Genomic DNA, 26,816 nt, shown 5'->3' with positions numbered 1-26,816 from the left:
GGTTGCAACCCAGGGAGCTCAGTGGGGGAGCAGGTCTTACTAGAGAAGGTGGTGATGGAACAGTTTGTGGAGGGGCTGCCGGTCAAAACATCAGCGTGGGTACGCTGCCACTGTCCCGCGTCACTGGCGACCGCCATCATTTGGTGGGGTAGACCTCGCTGTCCACCCCAGCGGTCGGGAAGCCAGTGGGCGCCCGCTGGCTCCTGCCCCTCGGAAAAGGTCACAACGACAGCTCCCGGCTCGGCCGCTACCATCTCCGCGGTCTCACCCTCTTCCTCCGGTCGTGTCTCCACAGGTCCCAGCAGCTACAGGCACCCTTCCCAACCTACAGGGGGCCCCTCAGACATCAGAGCAGGAGTATTGGAGGTGTGGGCGGCCCGGGCACTGCCGGAAGGAGTGTCCACGCCTAGACGTAGGCCAGGTGATCCGGGTTGCTAGCCCTCCAACACCCTCCCCCGGTCCAGGGACGACATACTGCGTTCTGGTAAGGATCCAGGGGGGTGTACATCAGGCAATGATGGATTCTGGCTGTACACAGTCTATGATTCACCAGAGCCTGGTTTGGCCTGGGGCATTAGTGGAGGCAATGTAAGTTAGGTGTGTGCATGGGGATGTTCACGATTATCCAATTGTGTCAGTGGAAATTAGATACATGGGGGAAAAACATAGAGTAAAGGTTGCAGTTAGCTCCCACCTTACGCACCCCCTAATCTTGGGAACAGATTGGCCCGGGTTTCAGCAGTTAATGGGGCAGTGTGCAGGGGGTGTGTTCACGGCAGACAGGGTCATGTGATATGTGTGTCCCCCCTCCCCGACACTGCAGACGGGGAGGGGGAACCCTCCGAATTGCACTCCATGGAGGATTTTCCACTTGAGCAGTCTCGTGATGATACTCTACGCTTTGCCTTTGACCAAGTGATAAGAATTGATGGTCAGTTGGTGCGTGCCGACGCAGCACAGTCATATCCGCTCTTTTCAGTGAGTAGGGACCGACTGGGCACTGCAGGTTTCTTTACGACACTGGATTTAATCAAGGGCTACTGGCAGCTTCCTCTGTCGCCAGAGTCCAAGGAAAAAACGGCCTTCTCCACTCCGTTTGGATTATACCAATTCACCACACTTCCCTTTGGGTTGTTCCTTGCCCAAGCAAATTTCCAATACCTCATGGACCGGGTGCTGCGTCCACATGCTGCATATGCTGCCGCCTACCTGGATGATGTTATCATCCACAGCACCACCTGGGTGGAGCATGTGCAGCGGGTGGGCACGGTGCTGGAGTCCCTGAGGCAGGTTGGGCTCACCGCAGACCCAGGGAAGTGTGCAGTTGGACGGAGGGAGGTACGGTATCTGGGGTACCACTCGGGTGGCGGGCAAGTGCGCCCTCAGGTGGACAAGACGGCAGCTATCACAGCCTGCCCAAGACTAAAAAAGAGGTGAGGCAGTTTTGGGGGCTGGCGGGTTATTACAGACGGTTCATCCTGAACTTTGCGGATCTGACCAGTCCCTTGACCGACCTGACCCGGAAAGGTGCCTCAGATCCGGTCCAGTGGATGGAGCAGTGCCAGTTGGTGTTTGAGAGGGTAAAACAGGCTCTCTGTGGGGAACCACTCCTCCACACACCTAGCTTCTCTTTTCCCTTTACCCGAACAGAGGGCTGGGGGCCATTTTGTCTCAGCAGGTATGGGGGGTTGACCGCCCTGTTTTGTACATCAGCCGGAAGCTATTGTAGAGGGAGGCCAGGTACAGCACAGTGGAGAAGGAGTGCCTGGCCATCCAGTGGGTGGTCGACTTCCTACACCCTCCTGGGACGCTCTGTTTGGACCATGATCCGCTCCAGTGGCTCCACCGCATGCTCCAGCGCCTCAGCTTGCCTCTCTGCTTGGGCATGACGCGCTGCCGGGAACCCACTGTTGGCCTTGCCATGGTCCTGCTGCATGGCAGCCATCTCCCCCAGCATCTGCCCCAGGGCGATGACCGCCAAGTCCATGTGCTGTCCGTCCGTCTTCATGCCGGGCCCCACATTGGGTGCCAGTGTGACAGACATCTTGCCGTCACCAAGGGTTCTTCCGGCCCGAACGCAGAACAACCAGCCACAGTATAGTTTGTCAACGTGTTTATTCCACACAACCAATATCTTGCATCCCTTGTGGTCTCCTGCTGGCCATTCAAGCACGTTCCACACGTTCTGTCCGCAGCCAGCCTGCTGCTCAGTGTTCCCAGGAGTGAGCCCCGTCCGGTGACCTCTTAGAGCTTTTATGTGGAGAGACAATCAGTGATTCACTGCAGCTATGCTAATTAAGCCTGTTCCAGGCACCGTTCCCTGAACCACTCCCCCAATCAGTCCCTCCTGCAGCTGCGCCAAACCATGCCCCACTACCACAATATTACAGGAGTGAACAATAAGTCACAAACGAAGCAAATGAAAACATAAACATAACAAAATGTTGATATTCATTCATTCATCCACTGATGCAGTTTCCAGTACAAGTCTTTAATCAGCAGCAGTCAGTGAACTCTTTCTGTCTCCGTCAGTTCTCGACACAAAGTCTTCATCTGAGTGAAATGTGGTCCGATGATGACAAAGGAGACTCACATTGTTTACCAGGAAGTGGGCTGGAGAGTGTGTTTGTAACGGAGTGCATTTACTCAAGTATTTACTTATTATAACTGACTGTGAAAGTATTTTATTCAGACTTTATGTTTCTACTCCACTGCATTTTAATTTCCACTACAGATACTCTTGTTGTCACTGTTGACTTTACAGATGAAATGTTACAGACAACAGTTATCCCTTTTTTCCTGATTTTCACATACAACCATTTTTTATTTTGCATCACAGGCTGTTGTGTGTCTATTAGAGTCTGTTTAAATTCTCCAAGGCTGATGTGGTGGTCAATTTCAGGAGACAGGTCACAGATGAGGATGGAGTCAAAGATTAATTCAGAAGACTTCTTTATTGGACATGCAGCATGGTGAGAAGTTCACAGCTTGCTGGGCTGCAAAGTTCTCCAACTTCTTGAGAAAAACGTAAAGCCTTCATACATTCCCGTCACATAGTCATGGGGTGGAACGTACTTTTCACAATCAGTCACGCCCCTATCATAGGTAGAATTGTTGTGCCCCAGGTGTCACCTGACTAAGCATAGGTCTACACATGGATGCCAGCTGACTGGCCATATGTCCATACATTTAACAAACACCCATTGTTGTGATAACAATACATCACACAAAACAACTATCATTCACTCCTAGAACAGACAATAGTCCGTAGGTAAGTACAGATCACATGTAGGCAGGCTGCCTTTAGTTCTGCTTTAAGAAACCCACCATTTGTGTCATGTGATCAAACAGAGTTCCTTTATGAACAGCAATATGAGGTCTACATTGTCAGTTTCACAGTCACGCATATAGTGTCGTGACAGGGTGGAAATATATACTAATAAGTTTGCTGATACTGATCACAAGTTCCTATGATATTACATATAATGTTATCAATCCTAATATACATACACAGGATATATAAACTACCTCCACACTGACAAAGTTAACGACTGCTAGTTTCTATTTACATGTCATTTACTAAGACAGTTTGGACCTTTGGAAGAGAGAAATAAAGTTTAGTGCTGACTGAGACAGTCCGGTCTTATTGGTCCATGTGACATGCATCTTCCTACCACCGGTGGGTTTTCCCAGCATGAATGACTATAGTCGGCTGAAGTCGGGTTTCCAAGGTGTTTATTCCACCACAAACATACATTGCATTCATACACACTTTCTGTGTCCTTTGTCTGTCTCGCAGCCACCCTGCTACTCCATGTCCTCCCTCGTGTCTGGTGTCCTGCTGCTCCCTTTTATCAAGCCAGAGAGGGACAATCAGGGATCAGTTTCAGCTGGGGCCAATTAAGTCTCTCCACAGTCCCTCCTGCAGCTGAGCCAAACCCCGCCCCGCCACCACAGTCCAATATATCTGGAACCTTTCAATATCTTTTAAATCTTTCGTTTTTCATAAAGATATGAGCTTCCAAAAAGGCACACGGTCCTCTTAAGTATCTTGGAAAGCTCTTGGCAGAACGACAGTGATTCTGATCACTTTCATTTTGTCTTCCTGAACTTGGCCTCGAGTTCTGGATTTCCCTGCAGATCGATGAGTTCAGTTTCAACACACAGGAAGTCTTAAGTGCATCGGAGGAGGTCTGCAAACATTTGGAAAGTGCCACTGAGTGTGTTGAAGTCTGCAGCTTCTCAGCAGGTCGACTCTGTTATGAGGTGGGACAGGATAGGACCCAAATACAGACATAGAATCGAGTTCAGGTACAGAACAGACTTTATTTTCTGGTGGAGGATGAGATTCTGTTTCCCAGCATCCCCTGAATGTCCTCTACACTTCACTGGCTCATCTCTAATTTACATCTCTAATTCACAAACAGGGGAATGAAAGCCTTTTTTAATTTCCATGGTGATCCTTTAGCTTTGCTGGTGAGTTGCCATGGTTACAGTAGTCTACAGACTGGACTCCCCCCAGCTATTTCATGTGTTAATGTTAAATCTAAACTGCCTCAGTAATGAGGACAATACTTTCTTGTATGTCAGCAAAAAGAGTTGTTGGATGTGCATTTAATACTTAGAAAGAATCAGTAGTTTCTAACAATTTATAATAACTAATAAAAAAAATAATTAAAATAATATACTCAGATTAAAGGTATCAAACACTGTAGCATATAATACAACTCTGTCAAAAAATGAAAGAGTGACGTGTGTTTTTGTACATGAGAAATAAGTGTAAAGTCCCGTTCATCAAACAGAGATTTTGGATTTGAGGGTTACAAACAGTGCAAACAAGGCAATGTCTCCTCTTATATACAACACTAAACCACTTGAGGGCAGCAAGTAGAGCTTAATGCGAAGTTAGGTTGTGAATGTGAGAAGAGTTTTCCAAGGAGGTCACTGAAGGCCAACGAATGCTGCTGGTTTGAAGTCACTGCTGAGCTAAGCTGTAGTTGCTGCTTATGGCCTGTAGGGTGAAGCAAAGAGCCGTATTCTGGAGGTGACGTCAGTGTGTGTGTGCTTGTGTGTGTATTACCTCATTGGAACAGATTTTGTCAGGGCCAGTAGTCCTCATGGACAGAACGTCCTGTCTGAGGTCCTGATTAAAGTCAGAGGTAAAGTGTGAATATTTTAACAAGTGTAGCTACGAAACTATTTGACTGTGTGTGTGTGTGTGTGTGTGTGTGTGTGTGTGTGTGTGTGTGTGTGTGTGTGTGTGTGTGTGTGTGTGTGTGTGGTGACGGTGGCCGGCTTCCTCCTGACCTATTTTCTAATGTAACAGGGTAAAAGTAATGAGTCTGAACATGCTCTACGTCTCAAACTCTTTAAATTTGATGAAGAAATGCTGAACAAGCTGAAGAAAATGATCTACAGTTACAAAATCTCAATACAAAAATAATAATGTATTTAAATATCTATATAAATAACAAACTTCAGTAAACTTTGGAGTGGAGGATACACCGTCATTGTTTTGCATAAACCAGTCAGTGTGTGGAACATAAATCAATGGATGGTTGTCATTCAGCCAGTCAATCACATTGATTCAGATTGAAATACCTCAGAAATATTGAATGGGTTGAAATTAATTTTTGCAGATGTTTGTGGTCCCCTAAAGAAAGAAACCTATGAACTGTGGTCATCCACTGACCCTTCAAATAGCACCAGCAGCAGCAGCAGCAGCTTTACATTCAGGGTTTCAAGTAACATCCCAACAGTGCCATGAAATTAGATGCAAACATTCATTCAAAATAACTTTTGCTCTGACTTTTATTTGGCAACATCAGGGCCAAATTTGAAAATGAAGAGGTAGTTAGAAATACCTGCAAAACTAATGGCATTCCCTCTTTGTAATCAGAACATTACCTTTACATCACCACTCAGCTTAAAACAACATTATGCAACAAAAACACAACAAGACCAAGTTTGAAGTTTTTGTTGAATAGTTTTTACCTGTTGTAACTTAAAGATAAATGGGTGGGTCTGTGGTTTGGACTGGAAACAGGCCCCTTTAACGTCTCCATGTAGCATCAGTATGTGTAGATCAAATTTGGATTACTGATCAAGCAAAGTGGGCACCTACCCAGAGGTCCCAGAGGTCCTAGAAGCAACAGGTCAACTCTACACTATCTCTGTCCACATGATTTTCATATTTGTTAGAAATGTGTGCTTTTGAAATAAAGTATGACGCATCCTCCGTCCATTTAGTGAAGTACTTTAAGACTACAATAGTTCAGTTCATTAAAAAAAGAACCGATAAAGGCCTGCCATCATTCCCTGAAGTTCAGGTCAACATACTCCTTTCCTAATAATGATGAAAACTCAACACAGCCCACATTTCTTTTACAAGTTTACGACCATGTAAAACCAGAAAATGTGAAAATATTCTCCTGTAAGAAGCTTGTACCAAATTAAAAAGAAATACTTGGATATTAATCCGTCATCAGAACTGTTTTCCATGCTCTAAAGTGCTGGTTGGTTTCTGGGTAAATAAGGTAAAACGTCCATATGAGGGCCAACATAGGGGCCCAATGGTGGATTTTTGCCGCGGGCCCTGCTGGTAGTTTAATGTGTCCACGGTGCAGATGTGGACCACAAGCAGAGAGACCGTGTGTTCTGTTTTTGGATCCACAGCATAGAAACAAGGGAGCCTGTCTTCATTTAGATGGCTCTGAGGACAGTTTCCTCATAAAGAATGTAGGGCAATTAACATCAGCAGCCTGCAGGGTATGGATTAAGGAAGAGAGAAAAGAACCAAGGAGGAATAATCAGGAAACTATTTGTCCCTTTTGCCTTTTATCACATGCTTTTCTACAAAATCCAGTCCTCTTTTTAAATGAATCCAGTAGGGATTCAAGAGTGAATGCGCTGGCACAATCCTCAGTGAAACTTGGGACGGAGCGCAGAGCTGTTGCCAAAAGGAAATGTGGGTGTTTGGGAGTGTGCTTCTCCATCCATCTTGAAGTCATCAGGGTTGGAGAACAGTTCAGTCTTTCACCTTCTACGTCCTGCTGCTTTCTCAACTGCTGCTGCTCCCTTCACCCAAAGGTGGGTTCTCCTCCAACAGAAACATCAGCATGACCTTCCTGCTGGCACACACACACACACACACACACACACACACACACACACACACACACACACACACACACACACACACACACACACACACACACACACACACACACACACACACACACACACACACACACACACACACACACACACACACCAGCAGGGTAAACCAGCAGAAAGGTCAGGAAAACGTAACACACAAGTCAAACTGGAACATTTATAATGTAATAGAAGGAAAATAATTAAACCTGAGACACTTCACAGTTTATTTCTGTGTAACAAAGGGAGCAGAGAGGGCAGGGTGGAAAAGACACATTCATTTTCTCATTATTTTTGGAAAAGAGCCAGAGTGAACAAGAACACCTGCAGAAAACAGAGAAAGAGAGAGAAAGAGAGGAAAGACAGAGAGAAAGAGAGAGAGAGAAAGAGGGAGGGAGACAAAGAGAGAGAGGAAGAGAGAGGGAGAAAGAGGGAGGGAGATGAAGAGAGAGGGAGGAAGAGAGCGAGAGCGAGAGAGAGCGAGGGGGGGAGACAAAGAGAGAGAGGAAGAGAGAGAGAGAGCGAGAGAGAGAGAGGGGGGAGACAAAGAGAGAGAGGAAGAGGAAGAGAGAGAGAGAGCGAGAGAGAGAGCGAGAGGAGGGGAGACAAAGAGAGAGAGAGAGAGAGGAGGACCAGCAACAGAGAGGAAGGAGAGAAACAACGCTGCGATCCCATCAGTCAGTGACATTCAAAGGACAGACAGACAGACAGACAGACAGACAGACAGACAAGGAAGAAGGAGGACAAGAAAATAAATCACACACATAAAAGAAGAAAGTTAAAGAGAGTTTTCGGCTTCCGTCCAGCAGGCAGCGAGACTTCAGTTTGTGTCCAAGTGAGCGGACAGAAGCAGCCTGACTGGGAGTCCGCTGGAGGACAGACTGCTTTGGACCCACAGTGAGCACCATGGCTGACAGCGTGAACGAGGAGTCGGATTATATCCCGGGGAAAGATGAGCTAAACTGGGGCTACGAAGAAGGTAGGCTCATCGGTGTGTGAGGGGATACGGGGAGATGAGCTGAGGGTCCAGGTGGATGTGAAGGGATCTGAATCCAACACTTTACGCACCGTGGAGCTGGCTGTCCTCTCTGTGTCAGCCTGGTCATTCTTTAAGGGGAGTTTTGCAGTGTTGACTTTAAAGACTTAGTTTGGTTAGTACACTGTAAAAAAAAAATCTGTCCAGACAAGATGTACAAATTAATTTAAAACAAGTGACTGTCGGTTTTACTCCTCTGTGTTGCAGATTGCTCTTCTCTTCTACAGTGGAAGGCAAATAGAAGTCCAAATATCAGGTCCCATAATAAGAGCTGAGGATTTAGCTTTTGTAGTTTGCATTTCAAATGTTATATCATTTCTCATAATTTTTTAGGAAGAAGTATTGCTAAACTTGTGTAAAGCCCAGTGTTTGCAATGCATAATTGACATCTCGGAAACAAATAGATGGCAGTGTATTGAACATATTATCAGTACAATCATGTTTCCCAAAAAGATGGGACTCTGTGTAAAATGTAAATAAAAAAGGAAATGCATTGATATGCAAATTACATAAACCCATATTTAATTGAAAATATACCTAAGACAACATATCAAATGATGAAGCTGAGAACTTGCATTGTTTTATGAAAAATATATGCTCACTTCACCTCAGTCCATCTTCAATGATCTCGGTCCAGAGAAGGCGGCGGTGTTTCTGGATCATGTTTCTATCTGGTTTCTTCTTTGGAGAGTTTTAACCTGCATTTGTGGACGCAGGGATGAACTGTGTTCACAGATGATGGTTTTCACAAGTGTTCCTGAGCCCATGCAGTGATTTCCACTCCAGAATAGTGTGTTTTTAATGCAGTGCTGCCTGAGGGCCCGAAGATCACCACCATCCAATAATAGTTTCCAGCCTTGTCCCTTGTGTTCAGAGATTTCTCCAGATTCTCTGAATCTTTTAATGATATTATGAACCGATGAATCCCAGAATTCTCTGCAATTTTACAGTTACGCTAAAGGAGCTGCTTAAAGCTCCTACAGCCTCATTGAGGAGGTGAGAGGTGTCCAGCTTGTTCAGTCGATGTACAATATGTACAAGACATTTTCTTTTACAAATATGTATAAGATATAAGAAATAAGACAGATAAAAAAAATATTATTTTAGAAAAGAAAAGAGCAATTAATAAATACACACACAGACTATATACACACACACACAAAAAACTTTACTGACTTTATACTCCCAGTTTGAAATTCAAGCTTTCTGCTCTAAAGTTTCCAAGCATCAGTGTTGCCATCTCAGATATGATGAAGCTCCTCCAGAGCAACAGGAAACAAGTGTTTCAAATGCTTCATAGTTCTCCTCGTGACTGATTCTTTGCATGAAGAATTGGTGGAGTGCCCCTTTAACTCGCCACAAAGTTTGTTTTTATATCTTTATCCGAACAAGATGCGACACTAATGTGGCTGAGCTCACCTGGAGCTGACTGGTGCTCCAGTGAAACTTTTCCATGTAGGAGAAGAAAGTCTGGACTCTAGATTCAAATACTTACACAGACACTTAAAGCCATCTGGTTTACGAATATTAAACTCTCTGCCATAGGTTACAATATGTCATCCAGTTAAGTGTTGTTGTGTTGTTTCACTCTGTCTTCCTCCTGTCGCTGCCTTTCCTGAGCATGGAGGGATGAACAGTGATACTGACCTGTGTAATTCTGACTGTAAGTATACTGAATGATGAGGAACACGTTGTACACATAAATAAGACAGTGATATATGGATCACAAACACTAAGCCAGGGCTGAAGTTATAAGAATTATTTAGTGTTCCAATTATTCCAAATATTTGCAGTGTTACTGCATTCAGACTGTTTTTAAACTTTACTCTGGCTGTAACAGATTACTTTTCACTACAGATGACTTCACAAAATGAACATCAAGTCAAAAGCAGCCTGATGATATAGAAAAATAAGCTGATCATTAACTGAATTAAATAGCTGTAAAATTCCTACGCTGCTTCTCCGAGCTGCTTTTCGCTGCTTTTGGTTCATTGCTTTGTTTGTTTGAAAAGGACACTCCAGGCCGACTGCATGCTGCCACTCCATCAAAAACAGAGCATCAAGTGACTGACCAGGCTCCATAAAAGATCCAAAAACAGCTGGAGATTCTGCTCTGACAGACAGGAAGTACGAGACTCCTCACCTGGCAACAATTTATGGGGGCTGTAGTTCTTTAATGCTCCCAGAAGATCTTTATAAACATGACAAACTGCAGGAATTTCGGTGAGATTTGTCAAAATGGTGTAATTTTGACAGAATATGAAACCCAGCATCACCTTTCAGTTTTTCGGAATGAGAAACGTAAACCAGTCTATGTGAAAATATATGAAGGAAACAGTGAATACATTTCTTTTGGAGAGTTATAAGAGGTACCAGTCTCCTGTTTGGGCCGTCAACATGAAGCTATGCGGAGCTGAATAGCCTAGCTTAGCATAAAGACATTATTTTTGGGTTTCCTTGACTACAATTTACCAAACAAACAACAAAAACTCATTTCTGTATCCTTCCAAACAGAGTTTTGCACAGCCTTTTCAGCTCTAGTAGTGTATCAGCAGTGAAACACTCGCTGCTCTCACTAAATAGTTGTCAAGGCTAGTTGCTGAGGAAAGAGGGAATGTGACCCCCCCCCCCTCCCGCTGCAGAGTGAATAGTGGATGTGGAGAGTTGGTCTGCTGCAGCAGAGTGGAGCTGAGTTCATTCTCATGAACACAGAAGGTTTCACACACTGCACGCTGCTCTCGCTGCACTGAAACCTGAAGTGAATCTAGACTTGTGGTGTCACTTTCTCTACCTGTCGTATTACTCTCTTTATCTAATGTAGTTTCCTGCTGTTGTTTGGTCAAAGATATTACAACATCTATTTTACACAGTATGCAGTAACTCTGAATGTCAACTCTCCCATCTAGGACAGGCTGACCTTCTTTCTGCAGCCACAACCTGCTTCAATCTGTTTTCAGGCACGTTAGACTCGGTCCTCTGCTCACAGCAAAGCTCCTATTGTCACAATCACAGTAAGAAATCTTATTCACACACTGAGAGAAGCAAACAGGGTGAAAGGAGGAGAGCCAGTTTCAAAATAAAAGAATGGCTGGTTTTTGTAACATTCGTCGATATGTCATTCTGAAACAACTCTTCTCATCACCTCAGACGATGTTACACTGACCTACAGTCCCATCCTGGAGGCTTTCTGTAACTCCAACCGTAACTACTTACAGTACCTAACCCTCGTTCCAACCTCAAGTCAAGTCTTCACCTTCAAATTTAATTATTTACATTACCAACTTTTTGTCCCCGTTACTGTGAATGTATGAATGTTACTGTGTAAACAGATTTATGTCCCGACAACATAAGTAATACAAGTACACACACACACACACACACACACACACACACACACACACACACACACACACACACACACACACACACACACACACACACACACACACACACACACACACACACACACACACACACACACACACACACACACACACACACACACACACAGTATATATATACATGCACACAGAGGACTTAGCCTCAATATAAATGTGTTCTTTAAGAGGATAAAGATGAAAGGGTGGCGATTAATCAGGTTGAGGATAATACAGTGAATGATTCAAGAAAATGAACAGCTGTTTAAACAAAAGATAGATCTCCAGAGGTTTCAACCTTCTCTCAGAGTCTCCAAACTGGAATCAGATTTAAAGAGCTTTCCCTGAGGTGTTCCTGAGACATTGCGCTCCCAGACAACGGGACAGATCAACAAACCGAAAACATAATTCCTCCGGCCGTTGTTTTCACCAGCATCTGAGGTGTTTGGTCACTTTTTGCGTTTCTGAAAGTACAGATTTTTCTGTCATTACGCTGTGCATTGCAACACAAGTTCTCCCTCTGTTTACTTCAAGTGAACTAAAAGTGTAAAATACAGCTTTGCTTGTTCAGATTACTCGATCTCGGATCAATGATTTTGCTGAATGACAGCTGATTGGGGGAAAAGATGGATAGATGTGCTTTATTCATTAAAACATTAAACCCATACATCAGGTCTGATCCGTCAGAAAGTGTTTGCCACACATGGGGTTGGACACTTTATCTTAATCAACCTCATGTAACACACATGTAAATGGGAAATCCATATTTTCCCTTCTGTTTCAGAAACATATTTTGCTATAACTACTTTTTAACATGTATTAATCTTGTAAAACTGGTTGATAAAAGTTTGACTAATGGGCTTCTGGTATGAACCACTCACTGTCTCTTGAACAGGAGCTTTGATGAAGACCTGATGCTGTTCTTATAATTAAAGCATTGGTTCAGTTGCACTGTTGACCCCATGTAACACGTGTATTTAAAATCATGAACTGTACTGGTTTGTGCACGCTAGCTCGCTTGCATGGCTTACAAACACGTAAATGAGACGTTTTGACACGTCATAGTAGGAAAATCACAGGTGGAAATAAGAAAATGAATGACGGCTGAGTTCCATTACGCTGCCTCACTTTTAGGGTCCTGGATTTAATCCTGTGTTGACGAATCCATCATTAAATCTGTGCGTAAAGTCCGACCTCTCAAGCACTGACTAAATTGGGTTGGACCAATTAACAGTAAGAGATGGTTTAGGTTGTAAAACTCCTGTTGTAGCAGACAATCAGAAAAAAAAGGACATCAAGGCATCATTGTAAAGCTTAAGTTGCTGTATCTTGTCATGTATCATCCACTAATAGCAAATATGACTCCAAACAACAAAGTTGGGCTGGTTGTCACCTGTGCAGCTGTCACTAGGTGACATACTGTAAGTAGAAACCTGGTAGTGTGGCGCCACTGAGGCTAACAATTAAGCAAGGTATTAGGCGGGCTTTCGGAGAATTCAAAGGTCGAAGGTCGTCAGTACAGCAAGACAAAGCGACTCTTCTCGTAAACACGACCACATTTGAAGGCTGCTAGGACACCTGAACAGACGCTGCGTTCCAATGGGGTTGTATTCACCGCGTACACGAGAAGAGTCCACGTGAACGCCGCCCTCTTGTGGTATTCACAAGGTCGGGACTCTAAATTTTCTGTAAGCCTCGAGTTCAGGAGTTGTGACGTGTTTGCTGACGTTTACCAAAATGTCAGAGGGCATGGAGGTAAATTTTTTGTTGGATGTTAAGCTAATAAATATTAATTTGAGTTATGCAGAGTTTGTCTTCATAACTTAGATAATAGCTGAATGTCTGAGGGAAATGTTGATCTTCCCAAAGGCCTGTTTTTTTTTCTCTGTGTCTTTGTATTTCCTGCATGATGTTAGCCTGTTAGCTTGCTAAACTGTTAGCCTCTGTGGCTTCTAGACGCCATCCATGTTGCTGTTGCCTAGCAACAGTGTCTTTATGACTTAACCACTTGAACGCAGAGCACACGGTGCAAACGACTTAATGTCGTAAACACAAACTCACGAGCTCCATTTGAACGCAGCCGGAGTGCAACCACTGTTAATCTAATGAGTTTTTAGTGACACCTGCTTTTCCTGCATCGGCCAGTCAAAATGTGTGAACACAGTTTACATGATGGGAACACTACAAATACCCTGAAAAACAGACTTATTTTAGAAGAATGATATGAAATTGTGCCTCACTTAAAGTGTGTTTTGTGTGAATATTTCTACTCACAGGTGTAGAGTGGGGACTCCATTTCCCAGCAGCCAACGGGGAGTACCAGTCTCCCATCAATTTAAACTCCAGGGAGGCTCAGTATGACCCGACGCTCCTGGACGTCGGTTTGTCCCCCAACTATGTGGTGTGTCGGGACTGTGAGGTCATCAATGAGGGACACACGGTCCGCATCATTCTCAAGTCCAAGTCAGGTGACTCCCAGTAGATACGACATGATGTCAGCACCCACAACACGTTTACTGTAGAGCTTCTTACAACACATGGTGCATGTTTGTTGTTTGGTAGTTTATTGGTGAGTGATGCATGTATTTTATACATAATGTGTATCTGTGTATGACCCCTTTCTCTCTCTCACTTTTGCTCTGACCTCTTTTAATCTGCCTCCTGCTTCCTGTGTGTGCTTGCCCACAATGCCCCGGGTTTCCTGTGCCGTTGCCAGTGGTTACCGGTGGTCCGCTGCCTAGCGATCATGAGTACGAGCTCCACGAGGTTCGATTCCACTGGGGCAAAGAGAACCAGAGGGGATCAGAGCACACTGTCAACTTCAAGGCTTTCCCCATGGAGGTAGATGGTGCAAGCACACACGTGCACCACACAGAAGTAAGGCCATGACCATGAAGCCCCCCCCCCCCCACCACCACCACCACGTCTGAAATAGCAAAGAATCACAGTGTTCATATGTTTAGACTGCCGCTGGCCTTCGTCCTTCCTCAGATAACAGTGCAGCTTGTCGAGTCCTTCTTCTCTAACAAGTAGCACCTCTGACATCTGAAGCTGCTCAGAAACGTGGTTTCACAGTCACAATCAAAGTGTTTGTATGAGTGTGTGGAGCGAGGGTCTCTTTATTTTAGGTTTATTTATTTCAATGGTCTGAAAGAAAAGCTTTAAACTGAAATTGAGGTAATGGTCTTCTTTCTCCAAAACTGAAAATGACATACTCACATCACTAAAGCTCACTAATAAAACATTGTGTCTACTTTTCTATCTATCTATCTATCTATCTATCTATCTATCTATCTATCTATCTATCTATCTATCTATCTATCTATCTATCTATCTATCTATCTATCTATCTATCTATCTATCTATCTATCTATCTATCTATCTATCTATCTATCTATCTATCTATCTATCTATCTATCTATCTATCTATCTATCTATCTATCTATCTATCTATCTATCTATCCATCCATCCATCCATCCATCCATCCATCCATCCATCCATCCATCCATCCATCCCTCCCTCCCTCCCTCCCTCCCTCCCTCCCTCCCTCCATCCATCCCTCCCTCCCTCCCTCCCTCCCTCCCTCCCTCCATCCATCCATCCATCCATCCATCCATCCATCCATCCATCCATCCATCCATCCCTCCCTCCCTCCATCCATCCATCCATCGTCCAACTGTGTCTGTTAGACGTGAAGAAGCTCCTATGATCTCCCTCTGGATGTTGGAGCTTCTTTTCTAGGCTCAGCCCTTTGGAAACTAATTTCAGCCGCTTGAATCCACGATCTCATTCTTTCGGTCACAACCTAAACCTGGTGACCATCGGTGGGGGTCTGAACGTAGATCCAAACAGATGCCACACTGATCCGCCCGTCATCCCACCCACACTCGGAAACAAGACACAGAGATAGTTCTTCACATAAATAAGTGTATTTACGAAACCTTTGACTGTCTTCAAAGGCCAAAATGATGACCTCGGGTGCCGTCTCTCAGGCAGCATGTCCTGACACTAATGTCTGGCATTTCACTCGACTTTTAGGGTCAAAACTGAAATGCCAAAAAACGCAACTTGATTTAATTTCTACTTCATTTTTTCATTCAGGGGTCAATGGTCAGTTTCTTTTAGAGCTGTTACCAATATCTTTTAGTAACTGCTATCACTTATGTCAAACATGCATACCTTAAAATGAGAATTTGCAATTTAAAAAAAAGTAAAAGTAGTTTGCTGACTTTATGCCTCTATTTCCTGCTGCAGTCCAGAATCCCATGAAATTATGTCCAAACTGGACAATTCGGCACCTCACGAGTTACTTACATCCAAAACAAACATCCTGCACTGATGAAGGTAGCCTGCCATTTCTGCAGCAAGGCGGAAAGTCAGGATTGGAGGTCAGCATGGTGGGAGGGGTGTCATAGTTTCAAACATGCAATAAACCTTCAACCTTATTTTAATCATCCGGTTCCTCGTTGCCTAATTTTCCCTGAAAAACAGAAAATCATGTCCAAATCCAACATGAAACATTCCAGGAGTACCATGTTTAGATTTGGTTCAGAGTAAAAAATGTGAAACACGATGGCAGTAGGACTGGTTTTGAACTGGTCCTATACTGTTGTTTCCGTCTTGCGATGAGGTTCGGTTATGCAAATAAAAATATTTGTCTTTGGGCAAATGTGGAAGCTGCCTTTAGTTGATATAATGCAAAAATACCTGAAATGGAAAAGGTCAGGGTGGATGTTTGGCCTTTAAAAGCATCAGACTGCTCGTATCTTCCTTCCAACGGTAAACGTTGACATTCGTTTAACCATTAAAAGTCTTTCTCCACAGTTAACCAAGTGGTTTTATTAGCCTGAATCGAACCATGTAGGTGGCAGATCATAAAACAGCCAAATAATACATTTTAATGACAGCAATTTGTAACATCTTTGTGTTTTGAGACTTTTTGAGACATCCAGGTTAAAGAATGAGTCTGTTGATATTTCTTATTTCTGTTACTATCAACAAATCCTATGATAAGATTAACTGATGAAAGTATCCTTTTAACAAATAATCTGTGTCTATTCCTCTTTGTCATCGAGCTCCATTTTGGTCCAAACCATCAGTGAGCCACAGCATTACAGCGGGTGACCTGTTCATTCGTAACCATGAACACAAACACTATAGTTTAATTTGACAGAGATCTTAGATACAGATCCAAAAACTTCTTAGAGCACCAGATATGTATAACATATAATATAAATGTCCTATTTCTTCATGTTTAAGTTGAAAACTGAAGTTACCAGCTTTTTATTTCTCTGACTTTGTTTTAATGAAACTACTGAATTCACATTTTAGAACTACAACATATTTGGAGACAAATGTGGACAGTAAGAGACTGACTTGTTCATTCTTGGTTTCAGTCTTTTCATGGGATTTGTTGACCAGAATACAGAAAGTTTCCAGATTTTTTTCTTTGAAACTTTGCTAAATAAGTGCAAAAAGGAGACGTTTTATAAGTCAAGGCTGCATATTTCAAAAGTACTTCAGTTACTATTTTAAGACAGCTTTTGTCTACTTTTGCAAATCACAAACTTAAAGCTCAGTGGAAAAGTCTCAGATATTCATAAAGAGGCTTACAGCTCAAATGTCACTCTGATTTGATGTATTTATATTTCCACTGTTGTGGATTTGGCAGTTTTCAGCCTCGTCAGATATGCGGTTACAGTCTGGTGTCGCTGGTTTGAGGGTTGATGCTTTGCACTTGTCTCTCTTAACGTAAAAGCCCTCAGTCACCACCAGCTGATGTTCTCTCGCTCTCATACTTACTCATGCTCCCTCCACCTGTTTCCGTCAATGACCTCTCAATCACAGGTTGCATTATTGTGTTGTCTGTGTGTGTGCAGCTCCATCTGATTCACTGGAACAGCACTCTGTTCAACACGCTGGAGGACGCTCTGGGGAAGAAGAACGGAGTCCTCATCATTGCTCTTTTTGTGCAGGTAAACATCCACAATGAGGAGGCAGATAAAGGGTTAACTTTCCTCAGTTTTTATTCATATTCAATGAAGTATAAAAATGAGCTTCTATTCAGTGAAAATATAAGCCATATTTTTACTCTGTATTTTTAGTTTGTGTTACCTTAAAACCCAAATAAGTGTATTAGACCCTGCATTTTTTATTTGACACAATAGATGTAATTATTATGAAACTCGTGCTTATCTACCATATATTTATTTTATATTAATTATTTCGATTTGAAGACTGAAGCAATTTCCATTAAAACAAAAACAACTGCAGAAACAACCCAACAACAAAAGGACTTGAATTTTTTGAATGAAGAGCAAATCATCAATTAGTTCCCAAATATTTGTATAGATCTGAAAACATTCAGGGCAATGAGAGAAGACACATTTTACAAATACGAGTCAGTGTTATTCACACTCAATTGTAACTTAAATTAAGTTAACTTAAGTACACATTGTTATGAAATCAGGAATGGGACTCAATCACACAACTCAAAAACAAGTGACGTTTTTAATGAATTGGCGAGTGAACAGGCAAAATCTTGAAGATAGAAAAATAATGTTCGGTCCAGAGTTCAAAAGAAGGCAGTTAAACCTAGAAAAGGCAGAAGTATAACAAAGGTCCAAAAGAAAAAATGTACAGGTCAAACAAACTTACAAGAATCTGAGGAGAAGCGCTGCGACAACTAAATTAAGTAACGACAATGATGTGACACAGGAGGAAGAAAACACGTAAACTTTATAACAATCAGGACAATCAGACACAGGTAGAAGTTAAGACGAGAAGAAAGTCAGTTATTAAAATATAACAGAAAGTGAACATGAAAAACTGAGAGGACAGAGAGACAAAACTAAACAATGAGAACAGGAAGTAACTGACAACAATGAACAGTGTCACACATACAACCAAAACTGAAACAGTTCAATGAACAGCCCTGCATTTAATCATTTTCCTTTAATTTTTTTCAAACAGTCCACCCGACTTTTATTAACAAGGTTAGACGAACTATAAAAACCTCCCAACACAACACAATACGGTTTAACAGCAATTCAAACTACAACCTTCAAAATCTTTAAAGTTCAACTTTATTTCATGTTCCCAACACTTTCAATAAACATTAAAAGCTTTTTGAAGGAAAGATGTTGTTGTGCCAAACTAGGTGGAGCTCATAAACTAGGATCTGCTTGACATGATATATTTCTATAATATTTTGAATGTATTTTCCCCTCAATGTCTCATATTTTTAAAAACATGGACTTTTCCACCACATTATCAGTCTCACTGTGTTTTTCCTTCCTGGGATTGTTTGAGTTGTTTTCCTAAAGGAGTGAACAGATTAATTGCAGATTAAATTCACCCAACCAGGGTGATGTTATATATGTCCTACATTCCTGTCAAATTCCTCTTATTCCTCTCCATCATGACTTCCACAGAGAATAATCCTCAGTGTGTGTGCATGAGAACCTCCTAAAGACCTTTGATTAATGTCCGTTGAATGAAACCAATCAGAAATGACCTGAGTCCTTCCAGCTGAGGAAAACACACCCCGTGAAAAAACAGTGGCTTTCAATGATCGTCTACGTTTAATCCCAAACATCCCTGACCTCTTGACACCTCAGTCTTAACACTGTCAACCTCACACGTCCTGTTTTCAACAGCTTCTTTGGTTTCCACTTCCTGTTTACTTCCTGTAAGGTAACAGCAGATATAAACTAAAACCCCGGCCTAAAACACTGCTGACATATGAAGACAATCGTTGACATTATCGTCAGCAGATAAATCCTGACTGAAACCTCTAAATGTTTATGTTTTTATCAGATTGGTAAAGAGCATCTGGGTCTGAAGGCCATCACTGAGGTTTTACAGGATCTGCAGTACAAGGTGAGACTGAAACTGAGAAGATCCGAGCAGGTTCGATGATCTTCAGATGTTGGATTGATACTCAGCATGTTGACATGGAACATGATGAGAGTAACGGTTGTTGTGTCACTTTATTTCCATCAGGGGAAGAACAAGATAATCCCCTGCTTCAACCCCAACACTCTGTTACCTGGTAAGTGCATTATGATTATAAAACCTCAAACATTGATGGTGAAAAAAATTCAAGATTATTCTCCGCATTTCAGAAAAAACCCTGCAGGACTGGATGAATAAATAGATTAATAGACAATGTAGAGTTTTTAATGTGATGTTATTACAGTTGAGGTATAAATGCTGTTTTCACTTTTACAGTTTTTTGGACAGGATTATGTATTTTACAGTGAATGTGAAATGTGTCCTCAGACCCGTTGCTGAGAGACTACTGGGTGTACGAAGGATCTCTGACCACGCCGCCTTGTAGTGAAAACGTGACCTGGATTCTCTACCGCTACCCTCTCACTATCTCACAGTTACAGGTAAAACATCAACACAAAGGACTTATATTCCTTCTCTCATGTTACGAACATTTTAACCAGCTGGCTTTTAAAAATTCAAACAGTTACTGTCCAGCTATATTTCACTGATTATTCTTTTAACAAATCCTGCTTTGGAGTATTAACTGCTAGTTGAGTCTGTGCTGTAAGTTGGTCCTGATATTTTTGGGTCGTCTTCTCCAACTTGGTCAAGTGTCTTTTTTTTTTAATGTTGTTGTTGTTTTTTGGATCAGTTAAAGTTGGTTTTATTTAAGTTTTGAATGCAACTGAATGTTTTTTTTGTGGGGGAATTTTAAGACTTATGAAGTTATGGATATATGAGGGTGGGAGAGGGGTGGATGTGGGGTTTCACAACAAAACCCACATGGCTGGATTTGATCAGAGAAAAGATCATTTTTTGGGTTTAATGTAAAACGGTTAGGATTAGGAACCAAAACTATTAGGATTTTCGGTTAAAATAAGTACTTTTACATAAATAATGGATCACTTACTTATGTTACGAAAGTTAAACACGTAACTTACTTATATTACAAGAATTCCATGTTGACTTGTCCTTTCTTACGGACCTCCTGCCTGTGTTTGACTTTAACACTCTTTGTAGTGGCTGGTCAGACATGTGTATACTTTCACACCGACGCAAGACAAGAGCTGAGCCTGACACGATATCCCCTAGTGGACCGACGGGTGTATTACACGCTTTAGAGGAGGACACGAGACAGACAGACACTTGACTCCCAACGGATGCTGGATTCTTAAATTCAGATAGGGAATAGTACATCACTGTTATGTACAGCTTCTTCCACTGTCTCCAAGTGGACAAACAATTTATCTTTGCATAAAAAAATAAAAAAAATCCTCAAATTTAGATTGAGATTAGCTTTTAATGAGCAAGAATTAATTAGTTATCCACATCCTCTGTGAGCTCATCCTGCAGCTGTTTCACAATAAAAGCATTTAAAGTGAGGCCTCAGCAGTAAGTGAATATCTTAAAATGGAAAGTAAGAAAAGTACTTATTTTAACAATGCTTGATAAACAGGGTAAGCATGAACAGACTGAATATAGCAGTAAAATCAGAGATGGCTGCCTTCCATTCAGGTGGATCATTTTCAGCGGACTGGTACTTTGGCTGACTGGCACACCTACATGGAATGACAGCATCATTAAACCTGTAGGTTTAAAACTGTGGCAGATTATGTTTTAGCAAACAGGACTCAGTATGATTTCCTTTCTTATTCGGTGAAACCTCAGTCTTGTCTACCTAACTGTCTCACATGTTGTGTTTCGGGGCAAATTATCATACTTCAGTTGTTTGAAATTACATTTTCTTCAATGTCTGTTGGAAGACAATTTACTTTTATTCGTCAGAGTAGCAAAAATGTAGCTAGTATTAAAATTAGGGGATCTAAAGGCAGAAATAAGATCATAAAGCAGATTACACTTTGATACTCATTCGGTCGTCTAACAAGAGAAACTTGAAACTCTCTTGTCCCATTGTAGCTGCACATACAGTAAATATGTCCTGGCCCCTCTGTGACTCATGACCTCTGACCTTTAGCGCTCTGGCATTCACAGCGGTACAGGAAGTCTTTACACCCACTGCCGGTCAGTCAGTCCGTCACATTGCCTTTGACAGATTTAAACTTCAACTCAGCCTTTGCCTCATGCACGGCTCTCTAACAGCAGGTTGTTGTAAAGACAGATGTTCGTAACCCTCCGACATTTATTTCAGTATGGGATGCTCGCTGACCTTTGACCTGCTGACCCTTTGAAATGCTAACAGAAAGAACGACTTGTAGTTATCCTCCTGCCTCAGGCCAATGTGAGAGAATAATAAGAGCAAAAGAAAGGCAAAATATGAAGCAGCTCAGCAGAGTATACATCACTTGTGTTTTAATATGCCAAACAACAATACAGGAGTATTCATTGACATAATTATATCTGCAGATAGTAAAAATGATCATAAATGCTGCCTGCTAACTGAGGCTAATGTTGGGCTGCAGCGCAGACATCAAATTGGCTTTTTAATATAGGAAAAAGGTCCATGTCACTGTCAGAGTGGCTGCACAGAGTCACATCAGTTACCATGGAGACAACAGAGACTATAAGGAGTTTAACCTTTTGTTACGACCCTGGCTCAAGGGCAGCAAGGCACAATTAGATAAAGGGAGATGGTTGGAGGTGGGGCTTGTTTAAGCCTCATAGGGTGCCACTAATTTGGTCTGGAGCAGTTAATTGTTGGTGAGACTTCCTGAAAGAGAACAATCAGACCAGGCAGGTACACAGACACACCGTGGATGTAACACCTCACCCCCTGAAAAGGATGCTGTAACTCTGCATCCTTTTTTTTCAGCAACAAAGTTCTATTTAAAAGTCACATTAACACCGACTGGATCCTGGAGAGGGTTTCTGCTCGCACATTATTTCTTCAATTAACATGTTGTATTTTGACAGAATCAACCCTAAACTGTACTTTCTCTTAGAGTACACAGGGTTTCAGATGGGAGCCAGCTGACTGGCACACGCACAACAAATACAGGAAAGTTCATGTGTGCTAATACACACCGCAAAGTGTCTCAACGAATCATTGAAAACAAATGTTTCCTTTTTAAAAAAAAATGCAAGAACAATTTATGTGACTATTTATCTCATTTTAGTTGCTTCCCACAAACAGTCAGATGATGCAGTGCTCATCAAGAAGGAACACAAAAATGTGTCTGAAAATCACCCACTTCATATTTCATCCACAGGCAGTGAACGACAGATCAGAGGAGGGGTTTTAAAAGTCTGGGCTCTAACCCCAGACAGTAACTACAGAGACGATAACAGCTGACGACTCTTGACATTTGGGTCAATCGGGACCATCAGAAGTGAAATGAGCGCTCAGCAGGTCTTGTTTGCAGTGGATGTTCAGAAGATCAATGAATCACTTTGACACTGAAGGAAACTTAAAAACATGGTAATTCTCAGACAAGTCATATTCAGATGTTGAATTTGACCTTTATAAAACAGTTCAGGTGACCGCTGTGTATGAAAGCTGCTTTATAAGTGAACTTCCCTTGCCATGCTTATAAGAAGCATTTTAATGATCTATAAATGCATTTATGATAGTAACTACCAAGCGTCAGGGCGAACTGAATCTATAAATATGTGCATTGAGTTATTCAGATAGTGACTTGATATGTGAGTCAAAGCAGCTGCAGCAGCTCCTGACCGTGTTGATAAGCATCCAAAATCACTGGGTCACACTACAATAACCCACTTCCTGCTGGTTTTTAAATATCTGGTCCCTTTTATCTCACACAGCATCTTTCTTTTATGTCACTCTCTCTGCACCCCTCAACTCACCTGCACCTCACAAAGAAGCTTTACATCACACTCTGAAAACTTCCAGATTAACGGCTATCCTTAAAACAAACCTCTTGAGGTTGTTAAGACATTAATATTAAAAGTTTAAAGTAGAGTCGAGTGAAGGAAACACAATAGAACATTGCAGACAGATACGGTTAAATTCACTACTGAACATGCTGACTTACTTGTGAGATTTGTAGGTCTTTATTTTCTGTATGATTATTTTAACCACTGCTGAATGAATTCCGCTAACAGCAACAGTTTTTTTTAAAACAGCAGGTCCTGCTTATCTAAAATACACAGCTCAAACATCCGGCTATTATTGACTCCTAGAGGACCCAGAGTGCGTGTGCACAGTGAACATGTGCATACAAATATCAAGCAACTGTTGCCATGCCTACAGCTTTTGCACTGTGACAGTGTGCTATAAATCCTCTGTCTGTAAGCCAGTTGCACGACAGCACAGGAACTGATATGTTTGTTTTGCCAACGACGCCCCAGTACCTTTGTGTGGAGATGATAACATCTGCAGCGGCCGCAATAACACACAAGTCAGATTTTGGATCCTTCGTTTGTGAGTTCTGATCTGAACATTTCAGTCTGAGAAAGAAGAAAGAAAAAGATGCTGTTCCTTGTCGACGACCAGATCAGTCAAAACTTATCAGTATCATGAGGATATCCTCCACTAGAGAGTACTGTGTCAGGGTAAGACAAAACACATGGTTAGGTTTAGAAATAACAAATAAAAACAGCGGTTAAGTTTAGTAAAACTAAACTATTTGGTTTAAGATGAGGCACCAAAACTAAATGGTTTTGGTGAAGAACTTTCTTGCGGACTCAAACTGGTCTCCAGGCTGTCTGGTGTTTTTCCATCAACCATATTTTTCGGACTATAAGGTGCACTTAAAATCCTTAAATTTTCTCCAAAATTGACAGTGCGCCTTATAATCCAGCGCGCCTTATGTATGGTTACTTGTTGTGCTTATTGATCGATTTTATGTGCTCAAAAATCTGTCGAAATGTGTAAGTACGACTTTGGTAAGCAACGAAGCCGCTCCGCTCAATGGATATTCGGAGCATTACGGTACGATGTGTCACGACCTGATCGGCCCCGTAACAGGAATGTAATGTCTGAACTAAAAGTGCATTCATGTGAGGCAGCCCGCGCCCGGAGTATGCGTTAGCTACAATAAACCAATCAGAGAACAGTATTTAGTACGCTTACCCCCTCCACTTGTTATACGTAATACTTACTGTGCTTCAACATTATATTACAGGACATTTGTGTGTACGTAAAAGGACTCCAAAAATGGCACCTGTTAAGAGGCATGCTTACGAAGCGGGTTTCAAACTCCAAGCAATTAGCTACGCAGCAGAACATGCGCCAAAGAATTCAACATCAATGAATCAATGGTACAGAAGTGGAAAGTTTGGTTTACCGGACTGTGTTGTTTTGCTTAATGCGCCTTATAATCTGGTGCGTTTTATGTGTGAACATAGACACGTTAATTCACAGTGCGCCTTATAATCCGGTGCGTTTTATAGTCCGAAAAATACGGTAATCACCCCCAACCTGCCTCTTTACACAGACTTCAGCCCTTTTGTACTTTGTCAAATGACCTCTGTCGCATGACATTTGTCACGTGACCTCTTCTCGCTGATGCAAGGCCAACCGTTAGTGGACCCTTTCGTGGGCAGGTGTGTGTTTCACTCTTTGGTGTGGTACTGGGATTAACTGCAGGTGGTTTGTCCATCCATCTGCTGAGGCACATGTTGTCCTTGTTAGAAACTGAAGTCACCAGGAATAACTGTCACACTATCATTGTGTTAAAAGGCCTTTTTTCTGTCGTGAGAGATACCACGAAAGGTGCGGTCCCATCTTTTTCCCTAAACCACATTTCTCTTACTCCGCACTGAAAGCTTCATCAGCTGAGTGTGTCTAACAAACACTCAAGGTGTCTGAGTGTTGTGCAAATATTTGAAATATCATCTGTTCGAAGGATCCGGTGTATCTCTAGGAAGCAACACCGCAAAAGCAGCATGTTAAAGAGGAAAATGACAGCTTCTTCTTTTGGGACCAGACAGTGTAGAAGTGCTTTAAAAAGGTCCCTTTGCCATTAATATTCAGAAAAAGAGCTGAATATTTTCATTTTGGCAGGAATTCTTTTGTCATGCAAAATAGAAAATATAGATAGTAAAATCTGTAAATGAGCCACTTTAATCCAAGGATGTCAACATTAATCCGTCATATGGCTAAATTTATGATAAATTGGGTTTTGAGATGAGAAGCTTTAACCCAGTTGTGATTTTTAATGTTAAATGTATTTTCTTCTGTCTCCACAGATCGAGGAGTTTCGAAGGCTGCGGTCTCATTTCAAAGGGGCGGAGCTGCCAGAAGGGAATGATGGGATGTTGGGAGACAACTTCCGTCCCACCCAACCGCTCAGCGACCGGACGGTCCGCGCCGCCTTCCAGTGACTCCCACTCTCCACTGCCATCTCAGAAAAACTGTGGGATCTACAGGTTCAAATACTGAAGGTAACAACTCTGTCCTGATTGGACATGCAGTACGTCAGCCAGGAAGCAACTCACCTGGATTAAAAAGTATTCTCCTGAAGTGTTAAAAAGAACAGTATTTCTATGAATGTATTTCTGATGAATTTAAGTCCAATATTCATTCTCTTTGTAGCTCTGTTTTGGTCTCCACCAATCTGACTCCCGAGCTGCTAAATACTCCATTATAATCACTACCTATAGCCATTGACTGTGTTTGCGTGTTGTCCGGCTCTTGACAGGTTGTGTCCAGTGGGTTTATCAGAGCTTCTTCACCGCTGCCTCCCTCTGCAAACGGTGTTATTGCCGGCAGTGACACTGAACAGAAATAGAATATGTTCAACTGCAAAACTACAAAGAGGAGGAGAAACACAGAGTTGATTAGTGAATCTTAAATTTAGCATTTACATTAAAAGTTAAAAGAGGAAAAAAAAACCTCACCAGCACTTGTTCCACTTATCACCAAACACTGTCCTCTGTATGTTTAGTCAGTTCAGCACATTTCCTCACATGGGACAGACTTTTAACGGAAGGAGGGATACTGTCCCCGAGGTATTAGGGTCCTCTGAAACCACAGCATAGTGGATCAAGTCCTGGAAGAACTAACCCAGTTCAGTTACTAATCTAGGACTAGCCTATATACAGCACACAGTGTGGAAGACATCCCAGATTTAGCTCAGCAGCACTGCGGCAGGGAGGCAGCACAGAACCTTTGGACCTCAGAGGAGGGTAAAAAAAGAAGGGAAATCAGACTTTTATTCTGACAGTCCTGGCCTTAATATAATTGTGATTGGCCTTGGTGCAAATACTTTTGTTGGGCCCCTCCCTTCACCCCAGAGAGGTTATTAGAAAAACAAATTAGCACTTCCCAGCATGCCTTGTTCATTTAGCAGAAGCAGAAATATACTCATTGTAGTACCTTGTGTGTGTA

At 42.2% G+C, this 26,816-nt stretch overlaps 1 protein-coding gene across 2 annotated transcripts in view; it reads left to right on the top strand.

Annotated features, from left to right (window-relative positions):
* The first annotated feature begins 7,642 nt into the window (after positions 1–7,642).
* ca8 (carbonic anhydrase VIII) overlaps positions 7,643–26,816 on the top strand; it is a 22,319-nt gene continuing 3,145 nt past the window's right edge. The window contains exons 1-8 of one of the 2 annotated variants that reach the window (XM_069715859.1): positions 7,643–8,134; positions 13,851–14,036; positions 14,285–14,409; positions 17,449–17,544; positions 19,388–19,450; positions 19,574–19,622; positions 19,853–19,965; positions 25,676–25,870. In XM_069715859.1, the coding sequence (XP_069571960.1) occupies positions 8,062–8,134; positions 13,851–14,036; positions 14,285–14,409; positions 17,449–17,544; positions 19,388–19,450; positions 19,574–19,622; positions 19,853–19,965; positions 25,676–25,810 (840 nt within the window). In that variant the 5' untranslated portion in view covers positions 7,643–8,061 and the 3' untranslated portion in view covers positions 25,811–25,870. Of the gene's footprint in view, positions 8,135–13,844; positions 14,037–14,284; positions 14,410–17,448; positions 17,545–19,387; positions 19,451–19,573; positions 19,623–19,852; positions 19,966–25,675; positions 25,871–26,816 lie in introns of both variants that reach the window. The other variant, XM_069715858.1, reaches the window with a different exon arrangement.

This window comes from Brachyistius frenatus, unplaced genomic scaffold (assembly GCF_029030835.1).
Source record: "Brachyistius frenatus isolate BFR_SWC_R1_liver_20210118 unplaced genomic scaffold, ASM2903083v1 Contig_149, whole genome shotgun sequence".
Lineage (NCBI taxonomy): Eukaryota > Metazoa > Chordata > Actinopteri > Embiotocidae > Brachyistius > Brachyistius frenatus.
This window is presented reverse-complemented; position numbering and strand designations above follow the sequence as displayed.